The sequence below is a fragment of the Epinephelus fuscoguttatus genome, linkage group LG13 (assembly GCF_011397635.1).
Source record: "Epinephelus fuscoguttatus linkage group LG13, E.fuscoguttatus.final_Chr_v1".
Taxonomy (NCBI): Eukaryota; Metazoa; Chordata; class Actinopteri; order Perciformes; family Serranidae; genus Epinephelus; species Epinephelus fuscoguttatus.
Genome location: NC_064764.1, coordinates 9,226,197 through 9,249,745, shown reverse-complemented (window position 1 = coordinate 9,249,745; position 23,549 = coordinate 9,226,197). Strand labels below are relative to the sequence as shown.

Sequence of the window (23,549 nt, the reverse complement as noted above, 5' to 3'; positions counted from 1 at the left end):
GATCTCAAACAGCCCAATCAACTGATGGATCAGCTGATTAATGGACGGGAGTCAGCTGATAGATCACATGGTTCCTTTCTATGCAACCAATTGGCAAATCTCATTCAGGGCGCCCTATTTAAACTGCTTTGGCCTGCCTACTGTGGCTGCTTCCTCTGCAAGCGGCTTTGCAACCCACCTCCACCCAAGATCCTCCTTTTCATGCTGTGTCTGACTTATCAGTGTCATTTCTGTTTGTCATTGATGCTGGCTTTGTTCTGTTCCCGGGGGTATTTGCTGCTGCTCTCCCTGCCTTAGGCTTCCCATGTAGGCGCATGGAAGGGCAGGGAGGTTTGCCTCTCGCATAAAGTCAACAGCGTAAAGCTTACATAATTAAATACATGTAAGATTCTTTTATAACTGACTTGAATTTGACGAAGTTTGTAAACATGACGTGTTGCAAAAACACAAACAAATTTAAAGAATGTTTTCAGATATTACAGGTTTCTAAATAAAACAAAACTAAATAAAACTCAATAAAACAAAAACAATCATCTTGTTGACTTTAAACTAAAAAATGTCTGATTGGTCTCCTCAGGCTTCAGGTGAAGGAAGTGGCTATGTGGAGTCCAGACCCCCAAAACCAGACATGGAGAGACACAGATGGACGGTATGGAACAACTTCTTTTTTTTTTTTTTTTAACAATTGTGCTCTTTTACTTATTACAAAGGTAGGGCAGTATTCACCTGCTGGACTGAATGATGGTTATCAATAACAGTACTGTTCCTTGCAGTTATGTTACCCTTATTCTCCTCAGTCCATTGTATTGAACATGATGGGCTGGTCTACCATTTTCTCACAGGAAAGTGTGTTTGATGTAAAATTGTAAATCAAAAGACAAGAGAGTGAAAGAAAAAACTATCAAATAATGCTTTGTTCCCTAAAGAGGACTCAATCAGCTGATCAGACGTGTATACCTGGCCGATGAAGATTATTAACAGCAGGCCGTGCCTCTGCAAACTGAGACATCCTACTGTTAGATAATATACCACTGATGTCTCAAGTTACTCGCTGTGAGTGAACACTTATCCCTCAAGAGAGATTAAAAACTGCTGAGTTGATGTCTGGAAATTGAGCTGCTTCTGTCTTATAGATTTGGAAACAAAGAGGGTTTATAAGTTTCCTCCTGTCAGACTAGAAAGGAAGTGACCTTGTGGAGTTAAAACTGGGCCTTTCAAAACTTTAGGAGTTAATAACTAATACTGAGGCTTTATTGCTATTTTATTTGAAGTAAGGCCAACGAAAGGAATGTTAAAGGGATAGTTCCCATTTTTGGGGTTGTATAAGGTAGTTATTCATAGTCAGTGTATCACATACAGTAAACTGTGGTCAGCACGCCCCTAGTTTTGGAGAAACAGACATGAGTGCCACCATGGAAGTTAAGCAATGTACTGCTATGGATGGGAGCAGCAGCAAAATGTATTTTAGCCACCTAAAAAAAATCAATATCAGTTTAAGTGTGTGCTATGTTAACAATATTTTCACTGCTTTACTTTGCCATCAGACCACCCTTTCTGATGGGGAACTCAAGCTGTTATCTATGCCCTCTTCAAAGCCACCGGACTCGTTTGACAGAAATGGTAATTTTAACTCACAGCACACAGGAGTTGCTGATCTTCCACTACCTGAATTGGTAAGTTTGTTTACGTTATTGTGGGACTTTGGTGTTTAAAAGGGCTAGTTTGGATTTACCGAAGTCACACCATAACATAAACAAACCAACCAATTGAGGCAGTAGTAGATGAGCAACTACAGTATGTTGCAAGGTAAAAATTTCTGGTTTTGTTGAGGGAGTCTGGTGGCTTTGAAGAGAGCATAGATAACGGCCTCAGTTCACTGTTGGAAATCACTGTCTGACAGCAAGGTAAAGTGGTGAAAATATGGTCAATACGGCACACACTTAAACTGATACTGATTTTTTTAGGTGGCTAAATCATGTTTTGCTGCTGCCCCTGTCCACAGCAATACATTGTTTAGCTTCTGTGCAATTATTCCTGCATACTCTTACAAACTGTTAGCATGCCAACTGAAATCTACCGTGGAGCCCCTTTCCCAATGCACAAAAAAACAATCTGCATTCACACCCGGGCCATATGACACCTTGGTGAACAGGCTAATCTCAGCCCCAAGCAGCACTCAAACATCATTGCAAATTAGTCTGCACCAAGTTTGGAAGAGAGACTGAATAAGTAAGACTTACAAGGAAGTCATCACCGTAACATTTTCACTGGCCTCCATGCTGCTTTCCACTGTTTACTAACCTGGTTCCCAGCCTGTCCATAACATTGAACATGAGACAGTGGTAAAAAAACAACAACAAAAAAAACAGAAAGGTGTGTACACAGCCCTAGTCTACTGGCAATAGGAAAGCAGTCTCTCGGCTGTTTGTTTAAAAACATGCATATCAGTGCGAGTTTTTGTAGAAAATGGGTATTGGTAGTGGGGCTGGATGATACGTCCTGTAAGTCATATCATGATATTTCTAGGCTATATCTCGATACACCATATGTATATCTCGATATTTATATTACTGAACAAATACCCTTCTGACTTTTTTTTTTTTTTTTTGAAAATAGTAACACAATCAGATTTTTCATCAATAATCATGATGATGATGTGTATAAAACAACTAAGTCGATTAAGACAAACATTAAAACAATTAAGTCTGGTAAGTTGATGAATTTATATGATTTTATTGTAATGCTGCCTTTAAAACGAGGGAAATAAACACCATTTATGCCATACCACGATACAACAATTTTAAAAATCTAAGACGATATACCGTCTCGTATCTCGATAACGATGTAATGCCTTCATATTGCCATGCCCTAATTGGAAATACACTGACTAGGTGCCTCATACAACACCACTTTCAGAAATCTGTGCTGTCCCTTTAAGCTTTGAATGTTGCATGCTTAAACAGGGGCTTTACCTGGTGTCAGGTGAGGTGTCTATGCAATGGATAGACTTATCACCTGGATGAAGGCCTAACATAACAGATGGCGCAAGAACCCTGACAGATGGTAGTCTCTAACCCACCATGCACATATGCACTGTTCCGTTCTCTCACACTTTAATGGGTATGCTTTTATACCTTCTATCTTTTCGCACTCACCCATGCAAGTTTTCTAAACCACTGCATGTCCTTGTATCTTTTGGTGTCTTCCTTCATCTCTCCATTTGTCACTTTCTCTATCTAACCCCCTTTGTCCCTCTGTCCTCCTCTCTCTGCTTTCTGTCTCTCTCACACTCACACACAATCAGATTCCACAGACACCCACTCACATCCTCCCACCCTCAAAGATAGCCACGCAGACTGAAATATAGCACAGCCTCCACCCTGCAAACACCACCTCTGTGCATGCGTGCACTCCCACTCACAATTACAGTGGAGAGTTAGAAAAACCAGATGTCAATTTGGACTTGATCTGATCCAAGTCAGAGGCCCCCCCCCCGCCTCAAGGCTTTGTTATTCTGGCTGGTTTCTCAATCAGCGGTGCACAGGAACTGACAGAGGTGGAAAGAAAGTAAGAGAAGGAGACAGGGGAGGGCAGGGTCAGGCACCTCCAGTCGGAAGTCTCTTCATCATTACTGCCATATACTCTGCAACTTTTTATAAGGGGCTTTTCCATCTGTTCAGTAGGTATTCATTAACATCATGTAATATGCTATGTAATGTAACAGCTGGCGTCTAATGCCTACCTGCTGCTGTTTTTTTCCGTCTGATGTCTGTTCACAGACAGGAGAACCTACACTCTTCACAATTGTCCAACCAGTGCAATTAAGGCAAGTCTGGGCAGGGACGAGCTAAACAGGGAGAGTTGTACAAGTGAAACTTTCCATTTTGTCATCCTGGAATTCATGGTGATAGATGGCAGAGCTAGTCAGTCACCCTTAGCAGTGACACTGCTGCAGTCCAAGTGTCTCCTTCAGCATGAAGCCCAAAGAGGAAATGTTTCAAGAGCTTAATTCTGATTCCAGGTAGAGTACAGCCTCTGAGCTGTTAGTAGCAGTTGTCTGTAATGTCCATCATGTCATGACAGACGGAGCTGTACACTTGAGACTTGGACTTAAATTTGCAAATATGAGAACTTGGCTAGGAGATTCGACTTGACTTGAGACTTGAAGGCAATAAGATGAGGAGACTTGACTTGGTGACCCATAAATATTGAAAACTGTTGTACCTTTTGGAGACCTGCCAAACTGTCCTGAATGATTGATAACATAACCAAGATCCAATGTCCCCATGAGCTAATACACACTTTAAAGGGACAGTTCAGCCCCAAAATCAAAAATACATAGATTTCCTTTTATCTGCAGTGCTATTTATTAATCTAAATTGCTTTGGTGTGAGCTAGTTGGTGTTTCTTATGCATGGTGATACAGTTACTACATCACTACAGTGCAGTTCGGTAGAAAGAAAATAGTTCCTACATGAAACTGCTCACAACAAGGTCTGTGGATTATCTTGAGTAACTGTGTCATGATTTCAGGGAAGAGACATTGCTGTTGAGTTTTTAAGTGTATTTTTTGGTACCCTGAGCACCACAAGCTGAGTGCCCTATAGTTTTATTATATTGGAGGAAGACATCTCTACAGCCGATATCTCCAACTCTTGGCAACTCACACCGAAACAATCTAGACTGATAAACTGCACTACAGGTAAGAGGACAGATATGTATTTTTGATTTTGGGGTGAAATGTCCCTTTAAGTTGTAGCTGCTGGCACTAAAACAAAATGGAAAAAACATCTTAATTCAGATTAAAGAAATTAGCCTTTCATTATAATATAAATACACATAAATGAGTGTCTGAACAGTTTCTCTCTTCTTCACCATATTGCCTGTTTTCCTCCCTGCAGCCATGAAAATTATGCAGATGCACAAATCATTTATTTATGTGCTAGTTCCTGCTTTTAGTTATTAAAAGAGCTCCTTTTTGTTGTTGTTAAATATTTAGGATCATTATTCATCATTTTCACCTGTTTATTTTACTCAATATTAGAAAATAATTCTATGAGCTTCTCACCCTGTTTGAGACAAAATGTTGGATCTGTTGCATCTCTGCCAAATAACACAGATATTTTGACCAGGTTTGTACTAACAGGGGCTGTTAACATGTTTAAGATTGTTGCTGTGATATGTGATATGTGCAAAAGCAGATCAAATTTGCAAAGTTAAGCTGCGTGCTGAGGGAGCTACGCCTGTATTTCTTTCATTTCAAAATACCAAGGTGCTAACTGGTTGACTAAGGAGCAATTTTTCCATTTAGTATGCATTTAAGTCTTAATGAAATACAGCACTATTTGGGGAATAGACGTTATTGTTTCTGTTCAAGTAATTTCTTTTTTTGAAGCCTGGTTCTACTTTATAATGCAGGAGCCAATAAGAGTCAAACACGTGAGACTCAAACTTTGGTTGCTGCATTTTATAAACAGTTTTATTTCATCCTAAAGGCTACTAAGTTTCTTCTGTGATACTTTATAGTGCATGTACTGAAAAACAAAAACAAAATGAACACACTACTGCAGAGGTGGAATATGTCCATTAGGGAGGGAGCTGCATACCTGCTCTTAGATTCAGGGGGTTGTGTGGTTCAAATCTATCAACACTATGTTTTTAAGATCGGAACCTCCCACCCGTCAACCTCCAGCTATGATGGATAAGTGAAGGAGTGAACAAACAGGGTATTCTTTATCTCATTAATACATATATCAACTTAGAACAGTCAATAGTGGTCTGGCCAAATTCTTAGCATAGCCAGTGCCGTGCAACACAGCAGGAAGAATTCCTCAGAAAGGAAACTGGTTAATTATCAACAGTGGCTTCACGTTGCCCCCTCAGTTGTCCCCTCGTCTACATTCTCTATCCCACTCCTCTCTGAATTCCACAGGTGACAATTCAAGGTGTGTCACCGGTGAAGAATGAGTTACAGACGAGGGAGGGTATTTGCATTGTTTCCTCCCCCTCTCAACTTTTTACCCAAAGGCAGTTTGAGAGCAGGAGTGATCCCACCTCCCCCGACCTTCAATAACTTATGTTGCCTCTCTTAGTTCAGCTGTGTTTTTAGTTACAGAGGATTGTTGGTAGACTGGAGACTGATCTGTCTTTCGTTATTCCGCAAACAAAGGCATAGGTTTTGTTTCAAGAACTGGGCAAGATGAAGTCAGATATGAGAGAGGGGGTTTGGGGATTCTCCGCCAGAAAATTTTGAGTTTCAGACCATTACTATTTTGCATTCTGATGATTTTTTTAAATTTTATCAATATTTTATAGCGCAAATCTCTTAAATTTTGTCAAAATAAAAGTCCTCTGCTACTTTAACGTTTTCATTGGGGGTGAAAAATGCACATGCTCTAAATACTGACAGGGACATGCTTCATCCCCCAAAATCTATGTTTATATCTACAAATACACCGTACTAAATAGGGTATGCAAAAACCTAAAAAGTATTATTTCTAAGTACTGTATATTTAGTCATTTAGATGATACAATGAATTTGAGTCATTAATACAGTCATAAAAGGCAGTAAAAACAAAAAAAGTTGGGTAGCTATCTGACAAGGAGGCACAAACACATACACACACATTTTTGTACTTGTACCTTTGTGGGGACCCTGATTTATATAATGCATTACCTAGCCCTTTACCCTAACCTTAGCCGTCACAGCTAAATGCGTATCCCTAACCCAAACCGAAACTTAATTGTAACTTCAACCTTTAGACCAAATCTTAATCCTCAAACAGGCCTTGGAAAAATTAGGAGCAGCCAAAATGTCTTCACTTTCCAAAATGTTCTTATAACTGTTGCGTAAATACATTTTGTTGGTCCTCACTATGTAGCTTGTACAGGAATACACACACACATACACACACAAAAACCATATCCTTTGCTCAGGTCAACCCCTTTTATTTAATCATGGGTTTTTTTTTAGTTCAGCTGTGCAGCTTACCAATGAGGTTTAAAGTGGCAGCAATGATATAACCACACACAAATACACAAAAGTGACTAGTAATGAAGGTTGGCATATGTCATTTGTATTGCAAATGAACTCAGTTATTGTACTCTGGGTGTCCTTTTAACTCTGGGGTAATGATATTTTGCAACAGCGGTCTAGATCAGTGTGATAGACTGGGAACTATGTTTCTCCTACAGCCTTCATAATGATCACATAAAGAGCAGTTTTGCAACACAGCCCAAGCATGAGATGTCTGACAGCAATTAACACATAAACTGCAATTACTGAAAACAATAACCATATGCCAAAAAAAGAAAATAAAGAAAAAGGTTTAGTTCTGTTATTGTTTTTTAATGCACATGTTGACTTAATCATGTTTACCCTGTTTAAAAGGCTCCATGTAGACCTGGGAAACAAGCTTGTTAGTTAGGATGAGAGCTTTGGCTGCACAAACTGTAAACATTAGTGCGATTGAATGTTAACACAATGCCTACTTTTTCCCATGCAATGCACATGACTCTTGTATTGTTTCTTCAAGGCAGGGGGGATACCGGCAGATCCGGAGCCATAAAATGTAGAGCAGGCTTTGTGTTGCTTCCAGCAAATGTCATCCATTGCCCTTTTTAAATATGTATCTCTCTCTGTTGCGTGATTACTCCCCTGCAGACGACTCCTCCATCTTCCAGGCCCATTCAGCAGCCACCACTGACCAGGAAAGATGAGCTGTTAATTGCAAGAGAAACAGGTGAGTTTACGTGGAAACAGATAAGACTTCTGAGAAGAATTTTTTCCTATTTTTTTTATTTGAAGATCACTCAACACTAACTTGAGATGCCACATTGCTTATGTTTTTGTATTATTTCCACACTGGACAGAAGTCAAAAAGATTAGCGTATTTTCTTTATGCCAGCCCTCTTCAGAGTGTTTTTACAGATGCGTTTTGATCTGCCCCTTGCAGTTCTACCGTGTCACTGCCTTTCATAAATTTAAAATTTTGCTTTTAAAGATGGAAACTAGATGTTCTTCCAGATGCTGACACGTGACTTAGCTCACCTGTTGGGCATGAAGAGGAATGTTCATGACTGCACGTGGTGTTGCAGAGTTCATATTCCTTGAACATGCATAGCTGAGCTAGTCAGAGCTTGCAACAAACATATTTACTGACACATGTCTCCATCTGGTGGACATAAGGATTCATGCAGTGTAGAAGTTAGAAGTCTCATTTGGGATGGGCATTGGAGCGTCAGTGTGGGTATTACTTTCTGTGTGAATTATATTAAAAAAATATTTTTTGCTGCCGCTGTTTTACTTTTAAATTACCCCCATCCACAGAAAATGTGGAACAGATTTTTGTCTGCCATGTACTTCATTTTCTATATTATGTATCGTACAAGGTCTTCCATTGTCAAACTGTCATGAAAATACCCTTAAACCTGTCTGTAACTTTTTTTTTTAAAAAAAATAACTTTTTTAATATTTTTTGAAACTTTCACTTATTCACACAGCACTTAATGAGACAGATAATCTGTGAAAAAAGCAATAATTCCTCTGCCTACTCTAATGCCTCATAGCACTTCTAATGGCTTAATAACACATGAATGATACACAATAACAACAAATCAGAGTCGAGTCGTCATTGCTGCTGTCATTCATGTCAATCAATGCTCATGAACTGCAGTAAACTGTCAAACTAGGCAGCACTGATCAAATATGAATCAAGAATCTCTTGCCGCACTGCTTATTTCCTTTCCATATATGAGTGTACTGTTTAGCAGTAACATGAGACAGCTGGTGCGGCTGGTGGGTGGTGCTCAGTATCCTGGTCGACTATTTCTAACATGGTGGCTGGGACCCAAACTTTGGATGTGTTCCGAATCGCATACTTTTTCTTTTTACTTTTAGTAGGTACTGCAGCTGCCCTTAAAAAGTACGTATTGTGGCAAGCAGTATGCACACAATCAGGACATACTACTTTCTCATATTACACCCTGAACTCTGACCCTCTTGCTTTTATATCTTTTACCTTGGATATAAAGCAAAACTATTACTTGAATGCACTGTCATCCATCATTGCGACTTCTGACAGCTGTCAGTTAGCTGTCAAACAGTTGTTAATGAAATGCCAAGATGCCATCTGTTTGTGGTTCCATCAATGTGATGCATTGTCCACTGCGCAGAGGATTGTGGGTCAGAAAAGCATGCTGGCTTGCATACTGAAAAATTGGACTGGATGTAGTAGAACATCCTGGGATTTTTGACATACTGTGTATTGGAACATAATAAATCTTTTTCTGGCAAACTATGTAGTATGGTAGCATAGGTATTGGAACACACAGTGTCTCATCTTACAGCTAAATAGTACACTAAAATATATTTCTGAACACATTTACGGTGAGAAATAGGCAATGCAGTACGAGACTCTTGATTCATATTTGACCAGCACTGCCTAGTCTGACAGCTGACTGCAGTTTACAGAGTGATTGATATGATTGACAGCTGCGATAGAGACTCCTCAGCTCTGATCTGTTGTTTTTGTTGAGTGGTGGTAGATTCTACTGTAGCAAATGCCATTAGAGGCAGTAGGAAGAAGAGGAGAGATATGACATTTTCACAGACTGTCTGTCTTGTACTTCTTTCGGAATATTGTGAAAATTTGAGCAAATATGATGTAAAGTTACCAGTTTGATTAAAGTTAACAACTGTAGCTTTAAAGCCATAGTGTAGGATTTTAAAATGTCTTACACTGACACCATCTAGTGGTAGTTACATGAGTGACATTGCCATCTTAATTTTATCTTCTGAGGCACTATGCTTTTTGTTTGGAACCTGATAAGTGCATTGACAGTAATATCAAGTACACATATTGAATATACCAATATTACATATGACTTTAAAGAGGAATGCCAACTAAATTAAGATTTCTGATATGTTATTTCCATGCCCTAGGAAATTTCAGTCAATATTTATGAACATGAGCCACTGAATGGGAGCTAATTTTGTGGATGCACAAAATTTACTTTTTTTCTGTACCCAAATGAGGTTTGTTCTTTTGTCGTGTCCTCAGTTCTGAAATTGAAAATGTACCCGTATACTCAAAACATTTCCCTGGGTGATCACAGTGTTATCTAGAACTTCTTTCCCAATTCACTGTCTATGGAGCAGCTCCAGACTTTATACCCTATGACATCATAAATTTGAGTTTTAACACTCTAGTTTTTGGATTTGGGAGAGTTTTTCATGTTCACTCATATTTTTGGACTGTCTTAGACCATAGGGACAACATGTATGAATTTTGAAAAAGGATGTACTTCCCCTTTAATGAAGCATCCACACTAATGTAGATCTTTGATGTAGGACTCCATGGAACTCAGTAGTCATCATGAGATGCCGCTGTCTGCGGTTGCCCCAAAAAGCTCAGTGCACTGCAAATTAAGAAAACACATGCACATAGATTCAACACAAGCAAACTGAGACATATCTTCACCAGTTTTACCGTAAATGCACAGCATTTAGAAAAAAAAACACTGCAGGAAGCTCACAACACAACAGAAACCGTTTTCAGGGGACACTAAAAAGTGAAGCTGGGACATACGTGTTGCCACGGTTTATGGCTTATGAAGTTATGAAAGTCGGCTATCCATCAGTGCTGTTGGAAAATCACCTAAAATGTACTTTTTTGGCTTTTTTTTTTAACATTCACCTGATTGAGATATTATTGTAGATATCTGCTGTTAAGCCAGCAATAGCCTTTTGCTGTTTTTAAGCAAACTGGTGACTCGTATAACGTCATAAACCAAAAACTGTGGGAACAACAAGCATGTCCCAGCCCTGTGCATCACTTTTTAGTGTCCCATGGAAACAGTTGCCATTGTTTTGTGAGCTTCTTGCAGTGCATGTTCTAAATGTTGTATATGTTGTCAGATTGGTAAAGATGTTCCATAACTGTCTGTTCATGATAGAGACGAAGTCCTGTAGAGGAAATTCCAAACACTCTGACTTTCACTGTGAAAAAAACTATCTACAAACTGGGTAGAAGAAGACAAAGGTCTATGATGTACTTCAGACTCATGTACAGTAAATCCATGAAAAATGCTTACAAAGTCAGGTCCCTTGTTGGGCATACAGAATGACAGACCCCTCTCAACAAGACTATCATACCTTACCCCACGTCCTGGAGCACCCATGTAACTGACTTGAAATAATGTTAATCTGGAAACTTGATTTAACACTGTCTTTTGCGTTGTGTTCAGCAAGTGACTCCCAGCACATATCACATTCTGAGGAGTCCAGGCCCGGACTTCCTGGGTCACCAGGTGGGTCGAGGGTAGTGAAAAACACAGAGACGAGCATCCAGATCATCTGTGTTTTACTCTCTAGTTTGGTTTGCCTACTTCATGTGTACTCCTCATGCAGGACCTCACATGGATTTCAAAAGCACACAGTCACAGGAATGCATGATCTATCTACTTTATGCTTTTGAATTCATGCAGGGTGGCGGACATGTTGGTATATAAGCCAGCAGGAGGATGGAAATTGGGCCGTTCAGGCTGTAATCCTCTGAAAAAATGTACACAAAGAGAAAATAGACGAGTTCATGAGAGGGAGAGGGAGAGGGAAAGGAAGAGGGAGTGAGAGAAGAAATAATTTTGGCAATTTTTGTAGCTCTTCAGAGATATTTATTTCTTAAAAATAAAAAGGATTGGAAAATATTGCAGATTGGTTTATGCTGCTTATGCTATGATATGAGGTATTAGTTTTTTCAGTGAATATTCCATGCTGATGTATCCGTTCAGAGTAATGGGATCCATTTTTCCATTGCTAACCCCTGAACTGGAACACTGAAAAAGCCTGCTTGAAGCGGACATCATGTTGCTGTGCATGTCAGCAGCGTTGGAGATGTGCGACTTCTATGCAACTGTGAAAGTGGGTTGCATTTGATACAAGCTCAGCTGAAAGTGACACTGTGGTTATAGAGTTTAAGGTCAATACAGCTCACACCAGAATAGAAATATCAGGATGGTGGTGCATGCAGGTGTGGGAAGGTGCATTCAGTTACCACCGTAAAACCTCCACATGGCCTTTAAATCACAGCCACACACACTGGGATTCTTGCTCCATCAAGCAAAAAGTCTTTTTCCTTTCTTCTTTTCTCCTCTTCTTTTGGGTCCTGTTTATTGTTTGGGATGTGGGATACAATCATTAATCATTTTTGAAAGGTCTTTTCATGAGGGCATTAATGACTCTGTCCTTTTGCCGTTGTTTTCAGGGGCAGTTGGGGCGAAAGGAGAAAAGGGTGACCGAGGGGATACAGGAATGAAAGGAGACAGGGGTCCAATTGGGCCGAAGGGAGAGGCTGGCTCTGGCTCCAGCTCACGGGGTGGAGCCCGTGGAGAGAAGGTTTGGACCTTTATATAGGATCTACTGTGATAGTGGATGGAATACTTGGATCTTTGTCATGCAGTGTGAGGGGTGGGATGCACTGATATTATACCACAAAACTTTTTTTTTTTTTTAACCTAGTTTGTCCTTGTGAAGGGTGCAGTGGGCAGCTGAGTAAAGCATAAGTTATAAGCAAAAATGAGAGCAGGGGTATTAACAGTGATGTAAGCCTTAGTGAAATTTCCCAAAACAACACAAGAGGGAGCCGCTAGTCCTGATTTTATGCAAGCATACTGTATACTGTCTGCCAGTCCTTAAGAAGTCTTAAATTCAGTTTTATAAATATAAGGCCTTAAAACTCATTAAATTGTCTTAAACTTGAATTTGTGAAGTCTTAATTGACAAACATTTTGTCTAATATATCCAGTTTTTAATTTCTCAAAATGAGTCAAGCTCTTCTGTGTCAAAGTCCCATTTCTGATGTTACAAATCTTTAATTCAGTTCAGTTCAATTCAATGCCTTTATAGTCATTGCACAGCAGTATAACAAAATGCTGCGATCTCTGGGCTAATACACATAAAAACAGCAAAAGACAATAAACAATAACCACCAACAGTGAGACACCTGGGGCCTGTATCACGAAGCAAGATCAACCTTTCCTGGGTTACCCAGACTTATCCTGGGTTGACTAACCCTAACAATGGCAATCAGGATAATCGGTATCACGACGCTGGATATCAACTCGGTAACTCAACCCAGGGTTGCTTTTCAAGAGCCGTGAACGCGCACGCAGCGGACCAATCACAATCATGAGAGAAGCGCAGCATCACTGAGCGTCCTCACTGAGCGTCCTCACTGAGCGTCCTCACTGAGCGTCCTCACAGAGCGCCGTATGTGCGGAGAAAAAAAAGTATGTGAGTATCAGAGATTAATTCTACTAAAATAGGAGGAGAAAAGCAACATTACAGAAAAGGCCAACACCGTGGCAGCTGCAGGAGGAGGAAACATGCGTGGCAACACATAACGGGATGAATAATGTTTAGTTTTAGTTTAGATTAGTTTATTTGCACATAATGTTAAAAATAAAATTTACAAGAATAAAAAAAGAAAAGTGCCGGAGAGGTTAGAAGCCACTAAAGCTTATCAAAGAAATTCCCCTGTCAAAACATCAATGAAATCACAGAAGAAAAAAAGAAACGAGTAAGGAAAGGAAAAATAGAGGAGGAGAGAGGAAAAAATCAATACAAAACAAGGTAGCAAATAAAATTATGTGTAGGCTAGGTTAAATTACTCATCACTGGTTCAAGTAGCTACAGTACCTGTACCTGTACATCTGACACTGATCACACCCTTGAATCCCATGAAATCAATGCTGCGCAGATGAATTGCGTGTATAATACAATTATTGTCTAACATCATTGTGTCTGATAAATTGGTCTTCTTTGTCATAATGTTATATGCTACAATAAAGCTTAAAGCTGACGCCACAATTAAATCATATCAACACCAAATTGATAGTCTGAATAAAATCATCCTGATATTGAGCTGTGTTAGAAATTAACAGCTGCGCAAAAATATGCCTGGTCTCCCTCTTTAAAAAAACAAAAAGGAAAATCCCTCAAACACCATGAAGTGTAGACATGATAGGCTACTTTCCACATTTCCAGCAGCAAAGCTGTCAGTTAGGCCCATTATCTTTAACAGGGATCATTTCCTCCAACAAAACAAAATGTTGGCACTAATTAATGGTGCTATTAAGTGTCCGCAAATGATCAGTTTCTTTCTTATAAAGGGGTGGGATGAAAGTTCAACTTCTTTCCCCTCCTTTTTGAACAATCTTTTCATTGTCTGTTGTTGTTGCTTTCTTTTCTTTTTAATGTTCAAAATAAACTTTCAAATCAAAATCAATCAAATGTATTAAACTTCCCGTCATGACTGGACTGCATTTCTGTCAGCGGAGTCATTTATTTCCGAACAGCTGATTGGCCAGTGGGTGGTGCTTTTTATAGGATCAGATTCAACCCTGAACTTACCCTGCTCCGGAGCAGGATAGCCGTTCAGAGTAAGTTACCATGGTGATCTACCCCGATAAGAACTGACCCGGCTTCGTGAGACCGAAAACCCAGGGTTAACCCTGAAGTTACCTCGCTAAGACATTAATCCTGCTTCGTGATACAGGCCCCTGAAATACACTATGGGTAAAATAAAAATAAATACATAAAATAAAAAATAAAAAACAACTTAACCCTTAACTTAATACAGTCTTTTTACTTACACTTACCTGGCAAAAAGTAGATAATCCTAACACACTCCAATTATCCTGTGTTCCTACATGAAACCTGACTGCACTGGACCACACAAATACTTGTCTTTAAAGTTCCCTTCAAATACTTCAACAGTAAATAGATGACTTATCCAAAAAAAATAATTAAATTTAAACAAATATTGAAAAGTTAAATTGAAGTGTCTGATACCTGTAGACAACTTGTAAAATGTCTTATAATGCCCAAATGCTGTCACAATGATGGGAAAATGTCTAAATAAGGACAACATCGTTGACATTGATTTGATATTCTTCTGTCTTAAAACATTTACACAATACTAAAAATATACACCAAACAAGGAAAAAAAGAAAACTAAAACACATAGATTTAATCCAGCAGGGGATATAGACACACAAAGACAAAAAAAAAAATCAAACTAGTATCATGCACTTAACTTTTTTTTTGTCAACAACAGAAGTTACATTTCTGTTATGATTAGGCTAAAGTGTATTGTTTTATGGATTGGTGTTACTGAAACAGGGATTGGTTCTAAGTTTTATTTTTCCTTAAGATTTAAAAACAGATATCTGAGCATGGAGCTCTGTTACTCAGCAGAGTGACATTTCCATTGATGCCACCCCTTATGAAAGTGTATACACTCAATTTGAAGTGCTTTAGAAGTGCAAGTTCTTGAACAAGTGGATACTCATGTCAGTGCAGTTTAGTCATACATAATCAAATGAGACAGCCAACAAAGACTGTTGGCACTGACATGACTCTGTTTCTTGTTTTCATTTTCAGGGAGAACCAGGGGAAAAGGGAGCAAAGGTAAGTTAGAGATGCCGGCATTTTTTGGGAGACTTTTGCCTCTTTGGTTCAAGTCACCAAGAAGTAAAGTTACAATTTATGATGGAACAGGTGTCTTGTACGAACAGGATAATGCTGTACATGATATATCCCTCGCCAGATGAGGAGTGCTACAATATTAAAAAAGGGAAATTCAGTTAATTTCTTTGTTTGGATTTCTAGTAAAGTTGACAATTATCACTGTAAAATAGCACAGGCCCACCTTGAACTGACAGACTGAAAAAGCCTTAGTCACAACCTCAGCTAACACTGATACGTCTTTATCTCCAGGGCAGTGCAGGCTTTGGCTACCAAGGAAAGAAGGGAGACACCGGCCCACCTGGGCCCGCCGGTCCCCCTGGCCCTCCAGGGCCCGCAACCGAGTTTTCAGTCGGCAGTGACGGCTCAGTCGCCTCCAGAGTCCCTGGACCCCGAGGACCAGCTGGGCCAAAAGGTGTCCCGGGCCCCCAGGGACCACCAGGAACTGATGGAGAGCCAGTTAGTAGACTGTAGTTGAATTTTTTGCATGAAAATAAGCACAGTGCCTGAACCAAGATCTCATGTATTTGTCACAGCATGTGGTTGTTTTTGTTAAACTGTAAAGTGATGGTGTCACAATACCAACATTTTAAACTTCATTACTAGTTTTTTTTTTTTTTAACTGGATACCTCGACCAGCAGAAACAAAAGTCTTAAACACAAAAAGTAGCAATTTACTTTTTTTTCCCTTTTATTAACAACCTACACACAGTGCTGATACAGAAACAGTCACTGAACACAGGCCTCCAGGCCTCCAGTCAGGTGGTGGGTTTATTGCCAGAGAAAATGCCGTAACAGCCACAGGTTGAGGACCATTTGTTTTTGTTTTTTTCCCGCCCTTTCATCTGTGTGGCCTTGGGTTGAAAATCTGATTGTAGATCTGTTTTTATGTGTCTGCGCCGGCGATAGCTGTGGCTCCAGACATTATGTTTTCGGGTTGTCCGACTGTACATCTGTCTGTATGTCAGTCCCATTCTTGTAACGCTATACCTCAAGAACGCTTAGAGGGAATTTCTTCAAATTTGTCTACTTGGTCTTAACAATGAACTGATTAGATTTTAGTTCATCGGTCAAAGGTCAAGATCACTGTGACCTTGCCTGTCTCATTTTTGTGAACACAGTATCTCAAGAACACCTGGAGGGATTTTTTAAAAATTTTGTACAAACATTCACTTGGACTCACTGTCGAACTGATTAGATTTTGATGATCAAAGGTCAAGGTCACTGTGGCCTTGCATCCATCTCATTTTTGTGAATGTGATATCTCAAAAAGGCCTTGAGGAAGTTTCCTCAAATTTGGCACAAATATCCACTTGGACTCAAGAATAAACTGGTCAGAATTTTGTGGTCAGGGGTCAAAGTCACTGTGACCTTGCAAAACATGTTGTGGGTCATAACTCAAGAATTCATACGGTTATTATGACAAAATATAACACAAATGTCTAATACGACATAATGAGGATGTGATGACATTTTGTATCCAAAAGGTCAAAGGTCAACTTCACTGTGACATCAGTCACAGATGTATCAGATTTGGTCAGATACTGAATTATTAATCTTGGGTGCCTGCCTTGAAATTGTGCTGATGGTATAGATCTTCTGTGCTGCCGGGAAAGATGTTTGTGAAGCATCCATGCTTTCACAGACATGGATGTAAACTGTAAACGGAAGTTGAATTCTTCACAGAGGCATACAACCATAAGGCGACAATTCTAGTTTTTTTATAGCTTTGGTACTTTCAAAACTATCGCATTATTCACAGAGATCATATCATTCAAAAAACATGGTATTGAAAAAGTACTTAAGTATAATACTTTTGGCAAGCTCTATGTAAAGTACGTTTTTTCTGTTGCATGCCCTGTTGAGAGACAATGAAAAAAAAATAGTTTCATTCCTAAGTTTTAAATGTCATTCTTTTAAAAGGCTAAATATAAACTTAAAACATTTATGTATGTGGAAATTAGAATGGTCATGTATGTTATATAATTTTCTCAAAATCACAAAAGGACGTGCATTTAATTGTTTATTTCATTCTCACAGGGCGACCCTGGTGAGGATGGAAAAACTGTAAGTGGTTGTTTTTCCTGCACAATACCAAGAACATTGATAAATGGCTTTAACTCATATGAACTGTCCAAAGGTCATGTAATGATGGTCGTTAAGAGATATGCACTCCTTTATAATTAGCTTTGCCTTGTATTAACACCAAGACAACCTGTAGTACCATAACAATATTGTTTCCTTACACAGGGTCCTGAAGGACCTCCAGGTTTCCCAGGAACCCCTGGTGACCCAGGACTGAAAGGAGAAAAGGTTAGATGATCAACAGAATAAAAAAACAAAGTACATTAGTAATGTGTATAATTTAAAAAAAAATCATGTCAGTTTGAATGGATCTATCTGTTGAAGAAATCTACCTTGTCCTAATGAGTCTTGTGCACACAGGGAGACCGTGGAGAGGGTCAACCTGGCCCCAGGGGACCTCCAGGACCCCCGGGACCCCCAGGACCAGGACTCAGATCTGTGAGTCAATCTTGGCCTTGGTCGAAAGCTGTGTAATGTTTAGACATACAACTGCCTGCCTTCGTGACTCATTTGATAAATAAAACTAATCTTAGTTGAATGTGTTTCAGACTTTTGTGGACATGGAAGGCTCAGGGTTCCCTGATCTGGAATCTGTGCGGGTGAGAAGAATTTAGATTTTAAATACTACTCTCAGCAGTAAAAAACTATGAAGTGGAGTACATTGTCTTTGTTGCGATAAGACTGTAACCAGTATCTGTAAATAACAATCAAAGTCAACACAAAGAAGATTAATTGATGGTTTAAGACATTTCTGTGCCTGAATACTTTCATCTGACATGAAGCCAGAAATCTATGATTGCAAAGACATCAGAAATTATTGTGTATCTGCCATTTGCAAAAGTATTTTTGTTTTGTTGTTGTAGGGACCACCTGGCCCACCAGGTCCCCCAGGTCTCCCTGGTCCTCCTGGTCTCTCTACAGGAGGAGCAGCAACGAGTTCTGGGGCGTTCGGACCACCAGGAAAGGACGGGGCACCCGGTCAACCTGTAAGTGTCAATGTGTTTGTCTCTCACCTCCACGAGCAAAATAATTCTCTAAACCCTCTGAATTGTTATTAAAATGTCTGTTGAGTCTAACCTCATCAGCTGTATACATGAACCAAATCTTTCGGACTCTAGGGCTTGCCTGGTTTGCCGGGTACTGATGGCCTCCCAGGAGCTGCTGGTCCAAAGGGAGAAAAGGTAATGTGACCTCGTGACAATGATTGTTTCCTCTTTAAAGACTGACAAAATGTAATTTTAAGCATCCTTGCACTTAAATCACAAAGCTCCTCAATAGTGGTTACTCCTCAGCCTTGGGGCATTGTATTGGGATGTCTTAGCAATTGAATCACTGGGTAATAAATGGAGTGCTAAGGTTACGGGACTACCTGGTGCTGTGAGTATTGACAATCTATCTAGTTATAATCATGCATCTATGCCATTAATGTTAAAAGAGAAGTGGTTACAGCGTTTGAGGCGGGGCCCTATTCATTCCTAAGAAAGTTGCTCAGTGGGTTTGAAGCCGAGAAAGTTCAAATTTACCTGGATCATCTACATCATTGGGCACATATAGCAAGTGCACTAGCAACTCGCCGATCGATGAGCTAACGTCCATTTTAGTGTTGCACTAACTTTAATGGGGATGAAATTATTTTATTGTGTGGCTCTTCCAGACTTTCCAAATGTTATTCGACCAAATGGCTCAAATCCCAATAAGAAAACCAGTAATTTTGCAGGGATTGTGACGCTCTTTCCCAGTTTAAGTCTACACGATTGGCAAAGGTCTTTTTGGGCCCAATGGCATCACATGACAGACCTGGAAGTTGTAGTTACGTGGTTTGGCCATTAGATTGAATTGTGTTTAAAGTCTGCCTCACTTACTGGGGGGGCCTCAACATTATCTCAAATGCTGTTGTAAAGGGAGACTTTACATTGCTTGTTGTGCATAACCAGCATGAGCTGGTTGAAAAAGGTGAAACAACAGCTAGTATCAACATATGTAGGCTATGAGGGGCTAAGACATGTGGCTCAGAGGTAAAGCGCACCGATCCACCAACCGGAAGATCGACAGTTTTATCCCCGGCTTCCCCCCATGTCGAAGTATCCTTGAGCAGATACTGAACCCCAAATTGCCCCTAATGGCTGTTCCACTGGTGTATGAGTGTGTTAAAAACTGAGTATCAGGTGGCACCTTGTATGGTAGCCTTGGCTACCAGTGTATGAATGTGTGTGTACAGTATGAATGGGTGAATGTGACTCGTAGTGAAAAAAAAAAAAACGCTTTGAGTGGGCGAATGACTAGAAAGGCACTATACAAGTGCAGGTCCATTTACCAAAAAATGCAGGGTCTGAGATTTCTGTCAACTGCTGCCATGGCAACCAGTCACCTAGTGACTTGAGGTTCAGACGCTGTTTCCGCAAATATCTCCAATAACATTTATTTTGTTCCTTTTTTGAAAAACGATATGAACCTGCACAATAGCCACAGTATTATTAGAGAGTATTATTAGATTTCAAATGTCAGTTTGACCTAAACTGGCATTTCTATTAACATAGTTTGTCTGACTCTTTTTGCTACACTAGGGTGATTCAGGTGAGCTGGGTCTTCCAGGAGCAGTTGGGGAGAAGGTGAGGATTTCTGACCATAATTGTTTTCTTTTTTTTTTTCATTTCTTTCTTTTTCTTTTTTTTTTTCATTTTGCATCAAAGTAGTGGCCAGTTTACAGTTGAATCTACAGTCTAGAACATAACTTAAACCAAAGTGTCCTTATTGTTGATACCACTATCAGAGAAGACATAATCCTGTGTAAGTGTAAGTTGGCGGCGTGCTTTTTGGGATACCAGAACTGTGTAACACCCATTCAATAACTAGAATGACATATTAACTTTCATCCAACTATTTCTAAAGCTGTTTTCATCCCTTTCATTTCTCCAGCCAAGCTCCCACTTTTCTATTCTCACCAATCTTCTGCCCCACTATTTATCCTCCTACTTTCCTAAGCCTTCCCATGTGCAGGTAACTGGGCTCCAGCACGTCAGCCATCAAAGGGGATTTGTGTCTTCTAACAATATGCAAATGTTTGTCAAATAATGTCAGCTGTAGGCTTGATTTAAAGTTTAAAGTTTAATCTGAGTTGTGGCTATGGTTTGGTTTAACATTTGGTGACGTCTGAAATTGGCCCCAGAACAATTAGCATGCGTGTTTGTGCAGTTACATTATCCTACAAACCATTAAACCACACTTTTTCTTACTAAATGCTGCATGACACAAGCATTAGTAGTGTTGTGCAGGAGATTCCTGACAATGAATTGAATGAATGGTTAGATACACTTCACTTGAGATGAAATTCTCAGATTTTCTGTCACTTAAGTTTGTATTTATTTATTCTGAACCCTGATTTTATGCCTGTCATTCCATCCCACAGGGATCTCGAGGAGACCCTGGTTTACCTGGAGCTCCAGGACAGCCCGGACTGGCTGGTCTGCCTGGACCCATTGGACCAATTGGACCTCCTGGGCCTCCTGGACCTCCTGGCCCAAGTTATCGTGTTGGATTTGTAAGTTATCTGTTGGTTTTTTTGAAGATACCTTTGACATAGAGTCTCACAGCAAAGGTTTTATTCGTGTAATTTGGTTGACTGGGACAGTTCACCAAGGGACATCTCATCAATGAATACATGGAGATTGAAAAGATCATATCCAGTGACAGCCGTTGTGCAGACACATTGGTTTGATTACATGAGGTAAATTACGTGAGGTGACCCGAAAGCATTCAATGTAAAAATGAATGAAACAGGACAGAAGGAAAAATAAACAGTAAGTTTTGTTTGGCTGTTTGTGTTAAAAATCTTTGTTGGTGTTTGAAGGATGACATGGAAGGCTCTGGTGGAGGTTTCAGCAATGGAGTTCCTGGTGTCAGAGGACCAGAAGGAAGACAGGTCAGTACTGTGTATTGAAGAAACACTTCAAATCCTGAGGCAGACGATATTCAGGATCTCAGATCATCACATTACAAAGCTTAAAATAAGCAGCAGTTCCTCTCTGTGCCAGAATTCTTAAACTGTTGTTTTTTAGTCCCCATATTGCAACCCAGAGTAACTGTTATGATCTCAGATCCGATTGGCAACTTCAAATTGTGGTCCTGTTGTCACTATAGGACAGGATCAGGTGTCTCAAAATAAGATTAGTCTTCATCATTTTGCTCCTCAATAGTAAATGCAGTCTTGCGGTAGCACTGTTATAAATTCTGAAGCAGTTAAATAAATGTTTATTACCACAGCTAGCCTCACACTCATGTTCTATTTACAGTTCACCTGAAAATGTAAATTAAAATTGTCAATCAACCATGATAGTGTAGTTTGTCTGCAGAAGTAAGCATCTTGATGTAGCTGTCGGATGTTACAGTCACCACTATAACTGAGGCCAGTATTAGGACTAACTGATTGCCTGAGTAGTTGGTACGGTGGTGCAGTGATTAGCACTGCCGTCTCAAAGCAAGAGGGTTCACTACTCCGGTACTCTGGCTTCCTCCCACAGTGCAAAGACTTGCAGGTTATTGGTGACTTACCTTAGGTGTGAGTGTGATCATGAATGGTTGTCTGTCTCTATGGATGGTCTGGCGACCTCTTGCCCAATGTCAGCTGGGATAGGCTCCAGCCCCCTCGCGACGCCAACAGGATAAGTGGTTACAGAAAATGAATGACTGCAAAGTATTTATGGTAGCATTAACAAAAAGTTGCATACCTTGAAAAACCAAGCAGGTAAACAGGTGAAGCTAGCACCTTTTTTTCAAATCCATTTGTTTACTTGTTTTAATCTGTTTTGTGTGAAGTTTAATCATATGGGATTTTTGATCTAGCTGCCATACATTTGACATGTGTGACTAAGTGTCATAAAAACAACATGCATTTTGTACATGTTTAAATTTGACATGTCTGTGAATATTGAAATGGACCGACAGTTTCCAGCAGGAAGTTGCAAATACACAAGGACTGTGTTTACATGCACAAAATATTCAAGTTTTTGCCCTTATTTTGAAAAAGATGATAATCCTATTAAGCTCTTTACATAACCATCAAATATTCCAGTAATATTCCCATTTACATGCAGCTGTGCATACGGCCATCTAATGTGCCCTACCATTTATCATGTCAAAATATAGAAAAGTAAAACAGCTGTAGCTGCTTTGCCACTGTGCTTTTTGTGTCAGAGTACAATTTTTTGTATTCTGTGTCAAAATGCAAAGTTTTACAATGGTAATGGACCTGTTTGACCATGTAAACACAGCCTCCGTCTTTCATTCCTTTAACCTCCTCCTCCTGAAAAGGTCGGTGCACGATATTTATGCATATCCAAAAACCTGCTGATGTCCCAGTCTGTCCTAATGTTTAAAAGTGTGTGCATCTCCTTCTGACCAGAAATGTGGGCTTTTCTTTTGGGCATGATTCTCTACCCCAGCTTTTTTCATACTGCTGGCTACTGCTTAGTGTACACCGTATATTCGAACGCACTGTATACATGTCCAACAAATGCCGAATAAAAACAGCATATCCAACATGTCCTTATCAGAAAATGCTACATTTGGAAAAAAGCCTAATACAGAATATCCAAACAGAATATGCTGCTTACATGACCAATACTAAATTCAGAATTTTGTCATATTCGGAATAATAGTGGAATATTAGTGTGCATGTAAATGTAGTCAAGGAAGATATACATGAACTTGCAAATAACCAAGGCTAATTTTGCTTTCAGGGTCCTCCTGGCTTGCCCGGACTTCCAGTAAGTATCTTGCCTCTTGCCTCCGTCTCCACCTCACATTGTTTCTCTACCATTGGATCAAAAGGGGTCTTTATTTGAGTATGTGTAATTAGTCGAAACACAAAGAAGCCTGAGGTACTGCCACTGAGGACTGAGCCAAGGTCTCTAAGGTGATAGCAGGGTGCACATCCTCAAGC

The 23,549-nt window shown here is 39.8% G+C and overlaps 1 protein-coding gene across 2 annotated transcripts in view; it reads left to right on the top strand.

Annotated features, from left to right (window-relative positions):
* Positions 1-23,549, top strand: part of col18a1a (collagen type XVIII alpha 1 chain a) — a 100,133-nt gene that overhangs the window by 60,625 nt on the left and 15,959 nt on the right. For both annotated transcript variants that reach the window (XM_049594403.1, XM_049594402.1), the window contains 15 exons: positions 578-649; positions 7,664-7,742; positions 12,264-12,394; positions 15,443-15,469; positions 15,779-15,985; positions 17,567-17,593; positions 17,777-17,839; positions 17,972-18,049; positions 18,160-18,210; positions 18,475-18,597; positions 18,730-18,792; positions 20,176-20,220; positions 21,018-21,149; positions 21,459-21,530; positions 23,347-23,373. In XM_049594403.1, coding sequence (XP_049450360.1) covers positions 578-649; positions 7,664-7,742; positions 12,264-12,394; positions 15,443-15,469; positions 15,779-15,985; positions 17,567-17,593; positions 17,777-17,839; positions 17,972-18,049; positions 18,160-18,210; positions 18,475-18,597; positions 18,730-18,792; positions 20,176-20,220; positions 21,018-21,149; positions 21,459-21,530; positions 23,347-23,373 — 1,197 coding nt within the window. The remainder of the gene's footprint in view (positions 1-577; positions 650-7,663; positions 7,743-12,263; positions 12,395-15,442; positions 15,470-15,778; positions 15,986-17,566; positions 17,594-17,776; positions 17,840-17,971; positions 18,050-18,159; positions 18,211-18,474; positions 18,598-18,729; positions 18,793-20,175; positions 20,221-21,017; positions 21,150-21,458; positions 21,531-23,346; positions 23,374-23,549) is intronic.